Source organism: Myotis myotis, unplaced genomic scaffold (genome assembly GCF_014108235.1).
Source record: "Myotis myotis isolate mMyoMyo1 unplaced genomic scaffold, mMyoMyo1.p scaffold_m19_p_1, whole genome shotgun sequence".
Taxonomy (NCBI): domain Eukaryota; kingdom Metazoa; phylum Chordata; class Mammalia; order Chiroptera; family Vespertilionidae; genus Myotis; species Myotis myotis.
In genome coordinates, this window is record NW_023416313.1 from 147,342,007 (window position 1) to 147,359,588 (window position 17,582).

Genomic DNA, 17,582 nt, shown 5'->3' on the forward strand with positions numbered 1-17,582 from the left:
CAGGCCGCTTTACTGCGGAGATTTCTGACTATTGATGGTGCCTGTAGGATGGCACACCACCTAATTCCACCATTAGTGAGCCTGCCTATGTGTAAACACACACATACACACACACACGCATGCACACGCACATGCACACACACGCACAGCACCCTGCTCCCAAGTCTCCTCCTGGTACACTGGGGTCTTCCAATCCCACCACACGCCCCAAAGCTGGACACACACTGGTGCTGGTTTCTATCATTTTGGTCTCTTCTCCAGCCAGCTCAGCCCAGATCCTACACATGACACTTACTGGGGTCCCCTCTGACCTGCCCATCACTTCTCTAGTCTCTCCTCTCTGCTCAGAGCCCCAGCCCCAACCCTGTGAGGTATGCCTCCCTCTTCCCCACTGAGAACAAGCACTGAAGGGGAACAGATGGTGGGGTGTGGGGCAGTGAATGGGGAAGGCAGCAAAGACGCAAGGCAGGCAGTGATTTTTCTTTTTATTCTATACAAGTGGGGAGAGAGCCCCTGGGGGTAGAGGGATAGATCTGCCCTCCAGGGAGGGAGATGCCCCCCACCCCGACTCTCTGTTGAGGGAGCCGGCATTCAGAGCCTCCCTCTTTCCAGGTTGCTCCCTCCCTCCCTGTCCCCCTCTCGCCCCCACACCTCATCTTGCCATTCAGCCCCTGTGGGATGGGCTGGCAGAGGGGCCTGGAGGTGCAGGGGGTAGGGGGTCAGTCCTTGTGAGGCACATGTCGAGGGGAGGGCTGGGGAGGGTGCAGCAGCGGCTGTCAGTCTGTTCCTGGCTCACTGGTTCCTGCTGGGGACAAATCCAGGGAGCCCTGTTTCCTGGGCAGGGAGAGCCAGCCGCCCGTATCGGGTGCGCCATGTTGGACAGGAGGGTGGGAAGGGGAACTGCCCTCTGGCCCACCCACCGGCACCTGTGGAGTCAGGGGGCCGTCTTCTATCAGGCTCCAGCTTGTCACAGGACTGTGCCCGCCGTGTCCTCTTGGGCTTCAGGGGGGCAGTCCGGCGGCCTGGATCTAAGAGCCCTGAAATGATAGCCAAGGCAGGTCCGGCATAGGAGTGGGGCTCCCAGCTGGGTGCTTGGGATGGGGACCGGTGTGGGCAGCGGGGTCCCAGAGGCATCCCGAGGCCCCCTCCAGCCAGGCGGCAGACCTTGGACCTCGGACTCCTCTTGGTCCTGCTGTGAGCCCAGCCTCAGCCGGGGTTTGTTCATTCCTGGGGCTGCACCCCCAGCCTCAGCCTCTTCCCTGCCCCCTGGCTCCTGGGGGGGACGGCGGCCCCTGGGCACAGCCACTGGCTTGGGGGGCCGTGGAGCTAACGGGGGGTCCTGCAGCTGACAGAAGAAGGAAGATGCTGGATCATTAGTTAGTCCTTTGCCTTTTCAAACTGCCTTCCCCACTCGCCTTGCCAGCCCTCACCTTGGCATTCCTAGCGGGAACGGTCCTCTCCCTCTCCTCCTCCCCATCCTGGGAGGAGGGACTGGGGCTCTGGCAGCTGTGGTTGGGGGCACTCTCCTCAGCTAGGGGATGAGGAGAGAAAAGAAACTGCAGGAACAGGCATTCTTGCATAGCCCTCCCTCCCCTGCCCCTATGTTGCCCGGAGGCCTGGGCTTCCCCATTTGCTCCTATGCCTCTGCTAATGTTCCCTCTGCTCTCACATTTCCTTAGACCTTGGCCCCCAGGATGGTCCGGAGCCCGTCACCTCTGGAGTGGGCTCAGGCTGCCCCTCGTGAAGAGCAGGGCCTGAGCTCTTTCCTGCTGGGATAGAGCCAGAGCCTGGGGCCGGCTGGCCCACAGGCGGGGCTGCTCAGCCAGGGCTGCAGTGCCCGGGGCCCTGCCAAGGCTGCAGCCTGGCTCTCCCAGGACTTTGTCTCCTGTCTGACTTAGTTGGCGAGAGCCTCAAGGAGGGGCGCCCTGGCACCCCCACCTCCTGCTTCTGTGGCTTTATGCAAATTGAGCCTGAGGGTAACCCACCTGGAAGGTGTTGTCTGTGTGCGTGTCTGTGGGTGTGGGTAAGAGAAGCCTGAAGGGTGCTGGGGCGGGTGTGCACGCAGCAGAGCATCCAACTCCCGTGGTCTAAGTGAAGGATGGAGCCCCACTTTGCCTATTTAACCACTTTGTCGGCGGGGGGGGGGGAGATGGGGAACCAGCAAAGATGCCCCCAGTACTGTCTGGGCCTTGGAGGATGGGCAAGAGCACAGGCATTCCCAAGTCAGGGGCCAGCCTGGCTCTGCACGTGCCTGGTGCCCTGGCGTCGGTGGAGGGGAGGAGGGTGGTGGAGCGTCTATATCTACGGTGAGATGTGTCCCTGTCAGTGCTGTTGAAGGGTCAGACGCCAGGCCTGTGGGAACTTAGGTTGACGCTGAGCTGACCAGCTTTCCTTCCGAGGCTCCGTGGGTACAAGGTGCTCTGAACCCAGCAGAAGCGAATGTCATAGCATGAACCCTCCTTTTTATTCCTTCAGAGTTTCAAAGCCAGAAGGTCAATAACTGGTATAAGGTTATTGCTGGTGGTGGCTGGGCTGGGCCTGACAACCAGGGTTTCTGACCTCCAGGGCAGGACGGGCTCTGGCCCCTTCCCTGTGGCACCTGGTGCATGAGCTGAGGGTGGCTTGGCAGCTGTTTTTGGAGGAGACTGGAATGTTTGAGGTGGGTCTGGCATGCCGAGTACTTGCCCACTCTTCCCAGCTGAGGGTCAGAGAGAGGACTTGTCTGTAGAGGGCGCCACTCTGCTGACAGGGACCACGGGTGGCCCTGCCTAGAGAACTATCTGGAATCTCCCACAGTGTGTGCTCTTGTCTGCCAGTCCTGGCAAAGCCACGTCTGTTCCGTCGGGCCTTTCTTTGGGTTGGGCTGTCTCTTGGCTCTCGCTTTGTAAATATCCTTAAACATTTCCCGTGTTGAGTCTTCATGGCCCCACCTAGGACTCCCCGATGCAGGGGCGTGGCTTCTGGGTCTGTGGGCACAGCCTGGGCCTTAGCGCTGCTGCCAGAGAGAGGGGCCCGTACCTATGTGCCAGGTGGCCTCTGCACGGCGCATGGCGCTGAAGCTCGGCTTGGTGCTTTGAGGTGGTGGTGGCGGCTTCCAGGCTCCAGGCCCTGGAGTGGAGGCGGGGGGGGGGGGATGGAACAGGGGACCGGGAAAGGCAAATTAGGAGGGGCCCCTGAGAGAGGGGTCAAAAGAAGGAAGGGAGGGTGACTGTGCTCACCTGCATCATCCGAAGAGCGCCGTTTCTGCCAAGCCTGGACGCTGTCCTCCAGGTCTGGGCTTGTGCCCTGAAAGGGGAGTCGAGTCGGGGGCGGGGGGTGGGGGGGTTGGGGGGTGGGGGGCGGGGGCAGTGGGGATCAGAAACGCCCTCTCCAGGCGGGGGCTGCAGTTAGCAAGGGGCTTCTGCTCTGGCGCTTGCACCGTTTTCCCCAAAGAGTGGCACCCAGACCACCCTAGGGGCATCAGGAATGGCTCGCATGAATGAAAGTACTGCTATTTTAACAGTCATGTGTTTCTTTTATGTGTAGTAAAAGAAAACAGGACTTTGGTTTTAAAGATAATAACACACAGGTCCAGACTAAGTTAAAAAAGGCGAGTTGATTTAAATGAAAACAATATGTAAATAATAACACAGGTGGAATGTGGAGAAGATAAAAATCAGTCCTAAAGTGGTAATCAAGTCACCAAAGTTTGGGAAACAGCTCTGGAGGTAAGTATTTTTATGACCGCCCATTTTACAAGGAAGTAGAGGCCCCAGAGGTTAGGTGACCTGCCCGGGATCCCACGGCAAGTGTCTGGTATGGGCAGAGCTGCAGCGAACACCTCTACCCCCAGTGCATGGTTTTTTCCACTGACCCACCAGGGGTGGGAGTGCAGGAAGGAGGGGGCGGTAGACAGGGACCCATAGGACCCTCACTTCACCGCTTGGGCTCCTCTCACCTCTTGTTTCCCATCGAAGCTCCAACCTTTGGTTCTTCCCAACCCAGGAAGGGCAACACCCTGGACTCTTGGCTGTTGTGCTGTCCCAGGGGCCTGGCCCCCCTCCCCTGGCTCTGACCCCTCAGAACCCTGAAACAAGTTCTCAGGTTTACAAGCAGTTCCTGAGGGAGGAGGGGTTCCACAGGCAGCAAGGCAGTGGGAGGGCCCCTGCCCCTCGGAGCCCCCTGCCCACACCCTTGGAAGAGTTTTTCCACTACCCAAAATGCACGCAGCACTCCCAGCATGCTCTACAGGCCCAGCCCACTCGCAAGGAGCAGGGAGTTGGGATGACCAAAGTTCCCCAGAGTCCCTAGCATCCTCCCCTTAATTGCCTGGGTGGGATGAGCAGGTGGGCTATGTGTGGGACAGCAAACGGGGAGGGCACAGACCTCCTGCCTCACTTACCATCTTCCTGCGGAAGGAAGGCCCCCGGTTCCCCCCCAGTCCAGGGAGCAGGCCGCTCTCCTCCTCTGGGCTCCAGCAGGGGGAAGAGTTGTTGCCGAGGCTGGGAGGGTCTGGGCTGGGGGGGCTCTCCTGAGTTGGGGGTGGGGGTGGGGGTGGAGGGAGGAGGAGTCCAGTGGTGGGGGACCCTGGCCCCCTGTCCCCCTTGAAGCTCCGGGGCCGACGAAAGTGAAACAGGCCTCGGCGCCTCTTCTTCTGCAGTGGAGGCAGTGGAGGCTCCGGGAGGCCTGGCCGCAGGGGCCGCAGGGTCCGAGGGCAGCTGAGCAGGTCGGGGTGCGTTAATGGCGGGGCTCAGGGAGACGTAAATGCCAGATGCAGAGGGTGGTGCTGGTCGTCTATCTCAGGTCTCACAAACCTCCCAGTTTCCTCTCATCTAGCTCTCCTGCGGCTCTGCAGCCCTCCCCACTTATCTCAGGGGAGATGGTGTCCTCACCTTCCCCGTCATAATCCTCTAGCAGATCAACTCTTCCTCCCAGGCACGCTCCTGCCCTCCCCTCTGTCTATCCAAGTGACCCAGTTCCTCAGGGCAGGACAGTGACTGAGAACATGCCCTCAGGCCTCTTACCCTAATGGTCATACCACCCAGGGCCTGCAGCCAGCCCCAACCTGCCCCAGCCCATCCCCACCACCCCACTGGCCCCATCCTTTCTAGTTAGCTGTCCTGAGACTAAGAAAACATGGGAGACAAGGGCTAGGTGTGGAAGGACGAGAATGTGAGGGAATGTCCCAGAGACTGGCTTTGTCCCGGGGCCCCGTCTCCATGGGAGATGGGCAGACATGAGTCCTTCCAAGCCTCGGGGCCTGGTGAATGGGAGTATGTCTCGGTGCCACACCTGGAACTCTCATCCATGACCCTTCGGCTGAAGAAGTCCTCCAGCCCCTCATCCAAGCGGGTGGCCATCCCATTCTCCTGACGTGTCCCAGGCACGGGCACCTGCTGGGAGGAAAGTCCTGTAGGGAATCTCATCCGGGCCAGGAAGGCCCTCCCCTCCACCAGGGCCTTCTGCCCCTTTGGACGTGGACTGGCCTCTCTTGGCCCCATGGACATTTAGACTCCAGTCCACCTGGAAATTTACTAAGCTTGGCAGCTCTCTCCACATGACTGCTACTGTCTGGCAGACGAATTTCCTATCTGTGACAAGGTCTAGCTCCCATCCAAACTGGAGAGCCCCTCTTTTGGTGGCCTGCCAGGGCCCCCGCCACATCCCCCGAGGCTGGTGCTCCGCGCCTGGCCTTGTGAAGTCGATCCTCTCGAGAGGCCTTAGGGACTCACACTGGGCCGACCAGGTCCTGGAGGGGTGGTCCTGGGGGGCCGGGGTCTGCCTTGTGTTTGATGCCTTAGTTTATAGCCGTGAGTGGGAAGCTCGGATAGACCTTCCCAGGAGCCACTGGCAGTGGGCTGGCTGTTCCCGAGTCCTGAGAACCAACCAGGAGGGATCCCCAGACTCCCCAGCTGGCTTTCCATGTCCTGAGGGCTCCCACCTGTGGGGACAGCAGCGTTAGAGGAACTAGCAGGAGGGACAGGGAGAAAGCAGTCTGGCGAGACAGGAAAAGGAAAGGGAAACAGGGCCAATAGAATCGAAGCTGGGGACTCACTAATGAAGGCGGACACTGGCCGGATCTTGCGGCAGCGTTTTTGCTTTTTGATGGCCATGGTGTCCTGTAGAAATGGAGGTGAATAGTGGGGCACATGGCAGGATCTCATCTGGAGCCTCCATTTCTCACGAAACCTTCTTTTTAGAGTCCCTCCTGCCTCCCTCTCCTCAGGGGTCTGGGCATTGGGATTAGGGAAGAGGCTGGGCTGGTCGGGGCTGGTGGATGAGACCAGTTCCGTAAGGGGCGGGTGGAGTCCGGAGAAGTGGAAGGGGACAGTATTTTCCAGGTTCAGGGGCAGGACCTAGGTTAGGGAGCGGATGGGGATGGGGTGCTCACGATGTTAGTCCCAAGTTCATCATCTGTGGTCTCCTCGTGGTCATGGTTACGGCCCCGGCCCCGGCCCCGGGAGGACAGATCCTGCCCTTGGCCCGGTCCCCCTGATGGATCTGATAGTGTCCTTAGCTGGGCCAGGTGCCGGGCCTGGGGAAGGACAGGATCCTAAGGAAGTGGTCTACCTCCCAGAGCCTTGAGGGGAGGGGGCTGGGGGAGGTAGTATGATGCCCACATTCAGGGCCTGTCTGAACCTGGCCAGGGTTCAGAAACCTTACCAGGCTCTTGTGTGAGTGGTATAGCTCCTGCAGGATCTCATCCACTATGGAGTTGGTTAAGTAGGTGACGACTGAGAGCTTCACTTCACTGTGGGCACAGGTGGGGCTGCTCAGCCACTCCTTCCCCCGCCCTGAGCCTCAGCCCTGCCCTTCCCCAGGTCCCTGAGGGGGAGGGCCAGCTAGCCCGCCCCGGCCATCCAAGGAGGCCCTAACATGCTGTAGGAGGCTCCTGAGGGCCACACTCAAATCTCCATGAAGGCATACTCAGTCCCACCCACCGACCTCCTGCCTGGGTGTGTGTGGGTTAGGAGGTGGGCAAAGAGACTGAAGGCCCCTGGAGCTCCAGTCAGCAGAGCTGGGTGAGTTGGGGTGCCGAGAGAGCTCTTCTGGTCTCTGCTGTAAGAGCAGAAACCAGTTCTTCTTGTAATAATTTTTCTTTTTCTTTGCTTTGGAGAGTGGTGGCACCCAGACCCAGAATGAAAGAGGCCCAGGGGTGAAAACTGGGAGGGAGAGCGTGTAGTCCACACACTCCAATCACATCCATTCTCTTTGGCCATGCCTCCGCAGAGGCTGTGTTTGTTTTCGGGAGATGACTCGGTGTGCGTGTGGGGCTATGTGTGTGTGCGCGCCTCTGTGCGCACTGCCCGGCTCCTAAACCCCAGCTCAGCACTTAGATTTCTAGGGCAAAGACCAGTCCGACCCTGAATAGCAAGGTTGCAGTTGGTTAAAGATTTATCCCTGGTAATGGAGATTGTGCCATTCATTATTCATGGTTGAGAGCTGGGCCCCAAGATCCTAAGTGTTCTGGGTCCAGTCCAGCCCTGCCCCAACCCGTCTGCCTCTCACTCCAGCTTGTTCTGAATGTCCTGGCCGGCCTGCTCCAGCAGCGCCCCGCGGATGAAGTTTCGGGGCACAGTGACGCGCTCGGCCACATTGCTCAGCATCTTGTTGTGCCCCTCAGCTACCCGCATGGCCACGGGACATAACTCCTGCGTGAGGCTGACCATGGACTCCAGGATCACCTAGTATGGGGGAAGGGAGGCCAGAGCCCAAAGCGGGGCAGGGTCAGGGGTGGCTTCCCAGCCGAGAGACAACAGCCTGTCTCTTCCAGCCCCTCAGGTGTCCACCCCACCATATGGACAGGGAAGTCAGTCCAGGGGAGAGGGGAGAGGCCAGGGGCCAAGACGGAAGCTAGCAGAGACAATTCAAGCCCAGTGTCTAGTAATGTCTTGGCACAGTGGGAATGTGGGTGGTCTCAGCTCTGCGTTTCCTTCTTGCCCCAGTAATCTCCCCGGGCAGGCCTAGCCCTCGGCTTAGAGCCTGGGTCAACACCAGACTCTTTCCCCAGGACTTGCCTGCAGCTCCTTGTCCACAGCCTTGGACACCTCACTGGCTACAGACTCCAGCCTCTGCCGCACAGGCCCGTCGTTGGCCAGCACGTGCCCCAGCTCATAGAGGCTGGGAAACAGCTGTGTGAGGAAGGGGTTATGGTCAGGCCAGACACAGGCCTTTGTGCCTGGAGGGCAGATGCACAGGCAGGGCCCAGACCCTTCTGGGCTAGCATGGCTGGCCTTCCTGGGTTCTGGATTGCCAGGGAGAGTGTGTGGGGTGTGGTGCAGGGCTCACCGCCCGGGAGTTCTTGGCGTCTTTGATGAGGTCCCGAGCGTAGAGCAGCTCATCCTGCACGGGTTCCAGGGGGCACAGCCTCAGGGCCCGGACCTCCTCCTGCACGCGTCCACACAGCCGCTGCAGCATCTGCAGCACAGCCGGCAGGAGTGTTAGGGGGACCCCGCACAACACCCTCCCAGGTTTCTCTGTCTCCTTGGGCAGTGCTATTGGTGCCAGCACTGCCTGGGTGGTGGTGATATCTCTGGATGGCCTGCTCTCACTTCTGGGGAAACCCTTCGTGAATGCCCAGTGGAGCTCCCTTTTCTGGGGCCCCCACTGTTTGCCCACATGTTCTCTCGTTTTGGGGGCCCCTCTTCTTCCCCATACTTGAGCCCAGTTATGGGCATCACATGATGCCTCTTTCATGCTCCCCTGCCCCCTGTTACATCACACCTGTGCCTTGCATGCCCCATGCATGACCCACACATGCCCCCTGTGTCCCAGAGGGAAACGTTTACTTGCTCGGCGCTGCTGGTCACCAGGCCCTGCTGCAGCCTGAAGGCCTGCTCCTGGGGACACGTCTGGGAGTGGTTGTTCCTCACCAAGCACCACTGGATCTGGAGATGACCGGGTGAGCGGGTCAGGGCCTGGGGATGTGGGCTGGCCCCTGCCCTCTCTGTTCCACCCTACTTAGACCGCCACCTTCTGCCAGACGTCCTCAGTGCGCTCCGGGGCGCTGCGGTAGGCTTGGGAGATGTCGCTCACGGGGAAGGACATGAAGCGCAGCGTGTGGTTGCTGTGGACGTAAGCGCACAGCTACGTGGAGGAGGAGATGAGGAGAGGCCCCTGCTCCCCCAGACCCACCTCTTGCTGACCACTTCCCTCGTCCATGGCCCTTTCTAACATTTCTGTGCAAATAGGTCAAGAGGGCTGAGGTGAGGCTGAGTTAGTTCAGGCTTGGTCCAGGCCCAGGAAGCTGGGGGCCTGGGTCAGGGAAGGGCCTGGTCCACTCACCTCTCCAGGGCCCTCGCAATGTCCAGAAAGCCCAGGGCAGATGTATTGTTCCGATCCCACAGGATAGTTCTGGGGAGAGGTTGAGCACAGCTTGTTACCCTCCCTCTGAGTTCCTGTTAAGGGGCAGGACACAGCCCCTCCTTTCCTGGGTAATGAGGCAGACTCAGAGATGGTTTGGGACTGAGGGTTTCCTGGAAGCTGGGGCAGAGCAAGGCAAGCAGGAAGGGCGTGTGTGTGTGTGTGTGTGTGTGTGTGTGTGTGTGTGTGCACATGCCCGTAGGGGGTCAGAAGTTTCAACTGGGGACCCACCTGAGGGAGGAGTTTATCTGCAGGGCCTTAGACAGCATCTTGGCCCCAATGTCCTCCATGCCATTGCCGCTCAGATCCACCTTGGCCAGGCAGGTGTTGCTGCCCAGGGCATTGATGAGGATGCTGGTGCGCAGCTTCAGCCGGGAGTCTGCCACAGACAGTGACTGCAGGGACTGTGTGGGCAAGTAGGGGTTGGGCCCAGTTCCCAAGGCTCCCGCCACAGCAGGTTTCCCCGCCCTCCCGCCCGTCACTCACACAGTCCTCTTCCTGGATCATCTGCACCAGCTTGTGGAGGATCTCCTCCAGGGTCCTGTGGGGAGAGGGCTGGGGTCATGAAATTGGGGGAGTAGGGAGGGGGTCAGAGGCAGTACAGTGAGCCAAAAGGAGAGGGGGCTGACAGAGTGAGGGTCTGTGTATGGGGAGGGGCCTTACTTGGCCTTGACATTGAAGTTCTTGCCCAGGAACAGGTGCTTGAGGGACTTGTTCTTGCCAAGTGCGGGCACCAGTGTCAGGAGGTCGGAGTCAAACCCTGGCCAGTAGATGGGAGAGGCCTGGCCTTGAGGCCCAGGCTCACAGGAGTCTCCTTAACGCTTCTCCCCCACGCTCCAGGCCCTGTCCCCACCTGGCTCCCAGGAAGAAAGCACCTCCACTCACCATTGTCTGACAGATCCAGGCTGCCCACACAGGTGACAGCCCCCAATTGCTCTTGCAAAGCCTGGGCTCCTGCTGAGCGGAGCTGCAGGAACAGGGTAGGGGTGGGTAAGGGTAAGGGCGGGGGGAGGCAGGGTAAGGGCGGGAGGAGGGCACCTTTAATGTTCAGAGACCAAAGTAGTTACGCCAGGACTCAAGGTCATATCAGGTCTGGGGTGTAAAATCAGGAGGCCCCTTCTCCACACCAGATTCTTCCCCAGGGCTCTCTCCCTTTCAGTCAGAAAAGTCTCCAGGCCGCTGCACCCGAGATAGCTCGCTCCTGCCCTCTGGTGGGAAAGCCTGGTATCTCCGTCCGCAAAGCTTTAAGGGGGGAGATACTGGAGACTGAAAATGACCTCTGGAAAGAGGGACGCAGACCACAGACTGAGGCGGGAAAGTGGGGGTGTGATCAGGTTGGGGGTCACAGAGGAGTGGTGCAGAGGCAAGAGACTGCCAGGGTTTGACTAGGTCAGAGAAATGAACAGCGGGTGGGGGACAAGCAGTGGGACTGGGGACGGAGGGCTCACCTCACAGCCGCTGAGGTCCAGGTGCAGATCACTGAGGTGGCTGTTGAGGGAGAGGCCCTGCAGCAGCGCCCTGTGGGGGGAAGGCCAGCAGGCCCACTTGCACCTCTCGCCCCTTCTCTCATGGCTCCCCGTGGACGCTCCCCCAGCCCTGCACCCACCCGACCTGAGGGCCTCCAGGGGCAGCTTTGTGGCAGACAGGTTGACGTGGCTCAGCGTGTAGGCGCTGCTGAAGAACTGCTTGAAGGCTGGTGGGGCCTCCCGGCCCTTCCTGCAGAGACCCCTGGGGTCAGCAAGGGAGAGGGACACCCACCACTTGCCCCATCCCTTCCTGCGCCCCTCACACTCCCACCTGTGAGAGCAGCTGTTACGCGCCAGGTTGAGGTAGGTTAGGTGGGAGCAGCAGCCATGGAGCAGGGCACCCAGAAGCTGTGGGGAGAGACATGGTGGGTCTCACAGGGGCTGGGAGGGGTCCTCCCTCCCCATCAAGGTCCTGCTCTTACCCCCCATGGTCAGTCTATGTGAGCCCAGCTATGGATGCCCACTTCCCCTCGTATTGCCTCGGTTTCCCCCCTGTGGAAAGTGGGTCTACTCCTTGCTTGGTCCCCAGGGGTGGTAGAGAGGCTCACAGACAATGGATGCGTAAAGCCAGGGTCACCACAGGCTCACAAGGTGCCTTGTTCACATAGCCTCCTGGTGGATGCAGCCTTGGGCCAGGGGGATGGAGCGAGGGCTGGCTTTCATGGAGCCAGCACAGCCTTGGGCAGGGACCGAGATAAAGTGCGGCACCGGTGTCAGCTGTGGGCATTGCTTTACAAGTCAGCTGAACCTGAAGCCATCCTGCCAGCTCTGCCCATCTTCATACCCAAGGAAGGTGGTGGGGCACAGACCTACACTGGCCTCCCCAGTCACTGCAGGCTGGTCCACCATAACCAACCCACCCCTCACCGAGTCAATGGCACAGTCAGTCCCTGCCAGGTCCAGGTGCACCAGAGCGTTGGGCTGGGCCAGGAAACTGTACAGGGCCTGGGAAGGGAGGGCAGAGGAGTTGCAGGGGAAGGGGAGATAGAGACCCAGGCCCTGCAGCCTGAGCGTGCTTCGGCAGGGGCTGGAGGCTGTGCTCCGTGGACTCACATTGGACTCGTCTGTGGCAAGCAGCCCAGGGTTCTTGCTCAGGTCCAGGTATCGAAGGGAGCTGGCAAAGGCCGGGTTGGCCCCGAAGGTCTGGCCCAGCGCCTGGAGCCCTGAGCACAGCGGGCACTGGGCTGGGTTGGCCCCCATCCCCACCTCTTCTCCGGGTGTACAACGCTTCCCCCCACCCCTAATGTGGCTCCTTTCCTTCCCTTGATCCCCGGGAGGCTGTGTGAGTGTGTGGATATGCCTCTGGACGGGGCTCAACATCCTAGGCAGCACTGGGGAGGTTAATGGTCACACGTCAGGGTCCCCAGTGCAAATACCTCGAGGGGAAATGGCGGTCTTGGCCAGGCACAGTTTGGTGAGGCCCGTGGGGAAGCAGAGGAGCTGCTGGCTCAGACTGAGGAAACCTGGGGAGTGGGGAGAGAAATGCACCCAGTGGGAGCAGGTGGCACAGTCAGAGTAGGGGTGTGAGTGGGGTACAGCCCTGGGGTGAAGGATGGAGGTGTTGGGGCAGGGGCTGGTATCAGGTTGGAGATCCACTGTTCAGACCGGGCTGGGCTCTGGGCTAGGTCAGGGGTCTGCACTGCGGTGGGGGTAGGATTCCGGGCTCACCCTTGTCCTCGATGGGATTGTGGGACAGAGTGAGGGCATGTAGCACACAGCTTCCGTTCTCCCCAAACACGCAGGCCAGCTTCTGGACAAAGTCCCTTCAGGCGGGGGAGGAAGGGTTTGTTTGTCCCAGGCCCTGGGCTTCCCCTTCTCCTCCACCTGCCCGCCTGGCTGGGACTGCAAAGGATAGAGCCCCCAAGGTGGGGAGCAGCTCAGGGTCTGGCACGGAACTTGTCACCACTCCGGAGCACAAGAGAAGCTGTGCTGAGGCAAAGCCCAGCTTCGGGCCCTCGAGTCAGAGAAACCCACCCTGCCTGGTGGTTGGTGGAGCATGCTGGGGCAGGCCCTGCTGGGGAAGGCCCTGCTGGGGAAGGCCCTGGAGCTGGGGAAGGCCCTGGAGCTGGGGAAGGCCCTGGAGCTGGGGAAGGCCCTGGAGCTGGGGAAGGCCCTGGAGCTGGGGCAGGCCCTGGAGCTGGGGAAGGCCCTGGAGCTGGGGCAGGCCCTGGAGCTGGGGAAGGCCCTGCTGGGGAAGGCCCTGGAGCTGGGGCAGGCCCTGGAGCTGGGGAAGGCCCTGGAGCTGGGGCAGGCCCTGGAGCTGGGAAGGCCCTGGAGCTGGGGAAGGCCCTGGAGCTGGGGCAGGCCCTGGAGCTGGGAAGGCCCTGGAGCTGGGGAAGGCCCTGGAGCTGGGGCAGGCCCTGGAGCTGGGAAGGCCCTGGAGCTGGGGAAGGCCCTGGAGCTGGGGAAGGCCCTGGAGCTGGGGCAGGCCCTGGAGCTGGGAAGGCCCTGGAGCTGGGGCAGGCCCTGGAGCTGGGGCAGGCCCTGGAGCTGGGGCAGGCCCTGCTGGGGAAGGCCCTGGAGCTGGGGCAGGCCCTGCTGGGGAAGGCCCTGGAGCTGGGGCAGGCCCTGGAGCTGGCTGGGGTCAGGAGGCTTAGGTCTGAGTCCAGCGTGACCATGGACTTGTTTTCTGCCCTCTTTGGGCCCCAGAGTCTTCTGTAAAGTGAGGAGCAGGATGAGATAGCTCAGAGGCCCCTATCGTGCTCTGAGGTTCTGTTGCCCTAAGATTACATCGCGGGGGCACCACCGCCCAAGGAGGAGGCTGGCTCACGTCTTCAGTCCAGCGTTGTCCAGCACCAGCTCTTCGAGGCTCCCCGACTTGCTCAGGGTATGTAGCACCTGTTCTAGCACTTCAGAGCCCTGAGGACAGAGGGATGCTGTGACCAGGGACCAGAGAGGACACTTCTCCTCCCACTTCCACCACCCCTCCTCGTCCCTACCAGCCGCAGGTCCTTGCAGTAGAGTTTGGTGAACCACTGGTTGTAGGCCAGGGCTGCCACCATTAGGGCCAAGTCTCTGTGGGGAGATTGAAGTGGGTAGGAAAGGGTGAGCAGGTGGGCAGGAAAGAAGAGACTGGGGATAGAGTGGTTGGGCTGGGGAAAGCCTGGATGGGTAGAAGGCAGTGCAGGGGGGTTGGGGAGAGAGAGCTGGGACTGTGGGTGGGATCAGAAGGGCTTCTGTGGTGGGGGTGGGGAGTCTATCCCATCAGCTTACCGGCTCTCCAAGTGGCTGAAATCTAAAAGGTTGAACTCGCGGTTATCCTCGGCATGATAGATGGTGTCCACATCCTTGCAGAGGTAGAACTGGCTCACACCTGCTCCCCTCCTCCTCCTCTGCCCCCTCCCTCCAGGTCCCAGCTGCCCAAACAGTGGGTCCCTGCCCAACGCACCCATTGCACCTCCTCCCGGCAGTGCAGCCCATTGTAGTCACACAGGGCAGCGTAGGTCTCGGAGAAGCCACCTGTGGGCAGAATATGGGTTGGCTCCACGAGGGGCAAGGGAAAGAGGAACAGGTTTGGGGGTCAAGGAAAGGTCAAGGTCATTTTATGTCCTGGGTTCCTGCTACACCATGAACCTCTGAGGTCCGGGAGCTGTGGGGTCCTCGGGGCAGGTGAAACCCCATATATAAAGGACTCTGGACAAGGGGCAGGGTGGTTCAGGTCCCACTTTCGTCAGGTCTGCCCCTGCTCACCACACACACTGTGAGTGGTAGATGTGGAAGTCTCAGAGTTGGGGGATGTGTCTCGGGGCCCTTCTGGAGTGTCTGCATTTCCACGCCGGATTAGACACCTAGAAGATGAACAAATCCATCCCAGAGAGAGGTGAACAGAGGCTCTCAATGTCTTATGGCTTCTGGATCCCCAGGAAAAAACAGGAGCAAGAACATGCTTGTTCTTCTCCTTGCTGTCCTCGGAGCTCGGGTCCAGGGGAAGGAGGGAAGGAGGGGAGGAGGGAGAGGTCTCCTTGTTGTCCACCCCCTTGCGATTCCTCCTTTGCCACTCACCCAGGGCCAGGGCAGACCTTGGAGAGGGCTGAGCTCACATGTCGCGTCACTTGGTCCACACTCTCAGCTGATGGCAGCCGCATGCTCACCATGCCTCGTTCTGTCTCCACTAGGATCTGGGGGCGAGGGAGCAGCAGGGCCTCACATATTGACCCCTTCCTCCTGCTGGCCCGATAGTGGGGCCCAGGCCCTGGTGCTCACCTGGTTCTGACTGAGTGTGTTGAAGGCCCGGATCTCCAGGACATTGAAGGAGCTCTCCACCTGGGGGTGTGGGATGCTCAGCTCATGGTAGGGGTCTGGCTGCCACGCTCAGGAGGGAGCATGCCAGGTGCTCTCCGCTCCTCAGCCCAACTTACCTTAGCTGGGACTTTCAGGGGGAAGAGGTGGAGGCGCCAGGAGGTCAGGGCCTTCAGAGAAAGGAAAAGAAAATCAGCAGCAAATGGCCATTCCCTGGGCCATCGATTCCTGCCCTCCTTTAGCCCCCTCAGCCTGTGTGCAACCTGGCCAGCAGCGGCCCTCTGTGCTGGGGGTCCTCCCTCTCTCTCATGCCCCATTCTAATCTCCTGGATGTTGACCCAGCCCAGCCTAACCCTCTCCTACACTATGGCTCCTCAGCTCTTCCCCACCTCTGTGTTCCCTGCCTCCCAGGCTCTCTGCCCTCAGCAGCCCTGCTGCCCTTGGGGCCTCCCTCTGCTCCCAAGCCCAGTGCCCTCACCAGCACTCGGTCCTCAAACTTCTTGGGCTTTGTCTCCAGCTTCACGCGATGTTGCTGGAGCACAGCCCCTTGGCTCAGGCACCTCCGGATGCTGTCTGCAGGTGGATAGGGGCCTGCTCAGAGCTCCCCTTACCCTGGCCACCCACCTCCTCGGGGCTCTCCGGGGGCAGAGTCAGGTGGGAGGAGAGAGAAGAAGAGAGACAAAGAAGGACAGGGACACACACCTTTCCTTCTTGGGTGACTTTTCTCTTCCTATTAGAGAGGGAGGGGGTGTGGAGAAAACTCTGGTACCTGATGTTTCTGAATCAAAAGACAGCCGCGGGGTGACCCTGTCTGTGGGAGGGCGTGTCTTACACTTCTGAGGGTGTGAAGGGTTTTTCCAGCCTGTTCACTACAGGCTGTCAACCCATACACAGTGAGTCAGTGTGTGGGGGTGTGGGCGGGTCCCTTTAACTACATTCTAGGTGGTCTTGGGTGTGAGTGTGTCTGCCTTTTACAACGCGTGTGTGCGTGCCTTCTGCAGATGCCGTTGGTGGGAATGGGGAAGTGTGAATGAGTATGCTGTGCTTGCAGTTGTGAAAGGGGCATGGAGCCAGAAGGTTCCGGTGTGTGTGGCAGGTGGAGTTAGTGTTTAAATGAAACCCTATCCATCTGCTGGCAGACCATCGAGAGAGAGAGAGAGAGAGAGAGAGAGAGAGAGAGAGAGAGAGAGAGAGAGAAGGAGGGAGAGGTGGGGGTCCAGGCGCTATAGAGATGTTTGTACACACATCTCAGGATTGTGCTTGTGTGTGTGTGTAGGTGTGGGAAATCGCCAAGGCCCGCACGCCTCTGAGGATCCTTGAGAGCCTGATCTCTGCCTGGGCTGCTGCCTCTGGGGGTCAGGGCTGTGGCAGCGCTGGGGGCCCGGGCCTTGGTTTGGGCCATGCAAACAGGAGAGGCCTTGAGGTGTGGGTGTAAGGTAGTGAGAAGGGGGCCGGCTGGGACGGGGGCACTGTGGGAGGTGAGCTGCAGAGATCTTGCTCTAGCTTTTAGCTCCAATGCAGGCCCTCTTCCCTGACTCCCTTCTTTGCCCCACTGGTCTGGGCGCTGCTAGGCTGCCAGGGGGCTCTCCGGGGCCAGTTCCGGGGCGGGGCCGGGAGAGGGAGGGTGTAGAGCCAAGAGGCGGTCAGGACCAGGGGCAGCTCCCTTCGTGCAGCCCGGGGTGGGCCTGGCTCCGCCCGGCGGGGAAACAAGGACTCTCCGGAGAGAAGACAAGCCGCCTCGCTTAGGGGTGGGCCTGAGAGTCAGCCCTAGGGACGGCGAGGGGACTGTACCTGTCACCAAAGATCAGCACGGGCGGCTCTGGGACAGGAAGGTCCTGACAGGGTGAGGCGAGGGGGGGCAGCGGAGGATGCTCCGGGGTCAGATGCCCGCAGCTAGGATGCAGGGGCAGGGGAGGGGGTTGCCTTGCAAGCGGGATGCATGGGGCGGGGGCGGGGCGGGAGGCACCGGGGCCGGGGTGTACCGTGGGGAGGAGCGCACTGGGTCTCGAACGCTCCCAGACCTGGCGTCCCGGAGACCACCGCAGCCTCGTACCTTGCAGCTCGCGGGTGAGCTCCGTGCTGGACTTGGCCATGGCGGCTGCTGTTGCTGCCGCTGCTGCAGAGGAGCTACCGCCACCGCCGGGGAGCCGCGGCACATGCTAGACCCGGCTCCGGCAGGGCCCCGGCGCTGAGCGATGCTGCAGCCGCCGAGCCCGCTCCAGTCGGGGCGGCTGCGTGAGCGCTCCTGCCCCCGCCTCCCGGCGCCGGGTCCCCCGCCCGCCCGGGGAAGCGCGGGACTGAGCATGCGTGCCGCGCCTCCCGGCTGCGTGAGACCCCGCGCGCTCGCGCCCACCCCTCCTGCCTGCTCCCGCGTGCGACGCCTGGTGCGTGTTGCCAGGAGCCCGGGCCATCTCCTAGGCGGGGGACAGCGTCCCCGCCTTGCGTGCCACACACTCCTCGAGCATCACGAGCAAA

General features: G+C 61.0%; 1 protein-coding gene across 12 annotated transcripts; it reads right to left on the reverse strand.

Moving 5' to 3' along the window:
• Positions 1-479: 479 nt before the first annotated feature.
• Positions 480-17,444, reverse strand: CARMIL3 (capping protein regulator and myosin 1 linker 3). 12 transcript variants are annotated; one of them, XM_036355204.1, is made up of 40 exons: positions 17,161-17,444; positions 15,586-15,680; positions 15,227-15,277; positions 15,072-15,131; positions 14,871-14,986; positions 14,559-14,656; positions 14,257-14,327; positions 14,082-14,155; positions 13,808-13,883; positions 13,639-13,727; positions 12,537-12,631; positions 12,245-12,331; positions 11,922-12,031; positions 11,736-11,813; positions 11,140-11,216; positions 10,954-11,058; positions 10,791-10,860; positions 10,228-10,309; positions 10,006-10,102; positions 9,829-9,883; positions 9,574-9,746; positions 9,265-9,333; positions 8,953-9,046; positions 8,769-8,867; positions 8,269-8,397; positions 7,998-8,111; positions 7,489-7,664; positions 6,643-6,730; positions 6,371-6,514; positions 6,035-6,098; positions 5,712-5,920; positions 5,272-5,372; positions 4,382-4,697; positions 3,938-4,066; positions 3,219-3,285; positions 3,019-3,108; positions 1,431-1,531; positions 1,165-1,339; positions 921-1,037; positions 480-805 (listed from the first exon to the last, which is right to left on the reverse strand). In XM_036355204.1, exons 1-40 carry the CDS (start codon positions 17,198-17,200, stop codon positions 777-779), a joined length of 4,110 nt encoding a protein of 1,369 aa, XP_036211097.1. In that variant the 5' UTR covers positions 17,201-17,444; the 3' UTR covers positions 480-776. The 12 variants fall into 12 exon arrangements, with proteins under 12 accessions (XP_036211097.1, XP_036211101.1, XP_036211091.1 ...); XM_036355208.1 differs by having other exon boundaries at positions 480-802; positions 927-1,037; positions 1,165-1,345; XM_036355198.1 differs by having other exon boundaries at positions 927-1,037; positions 1,165-1,345.
• Positions 17,445-17,582: the final 138 nt, after the last annotated feature.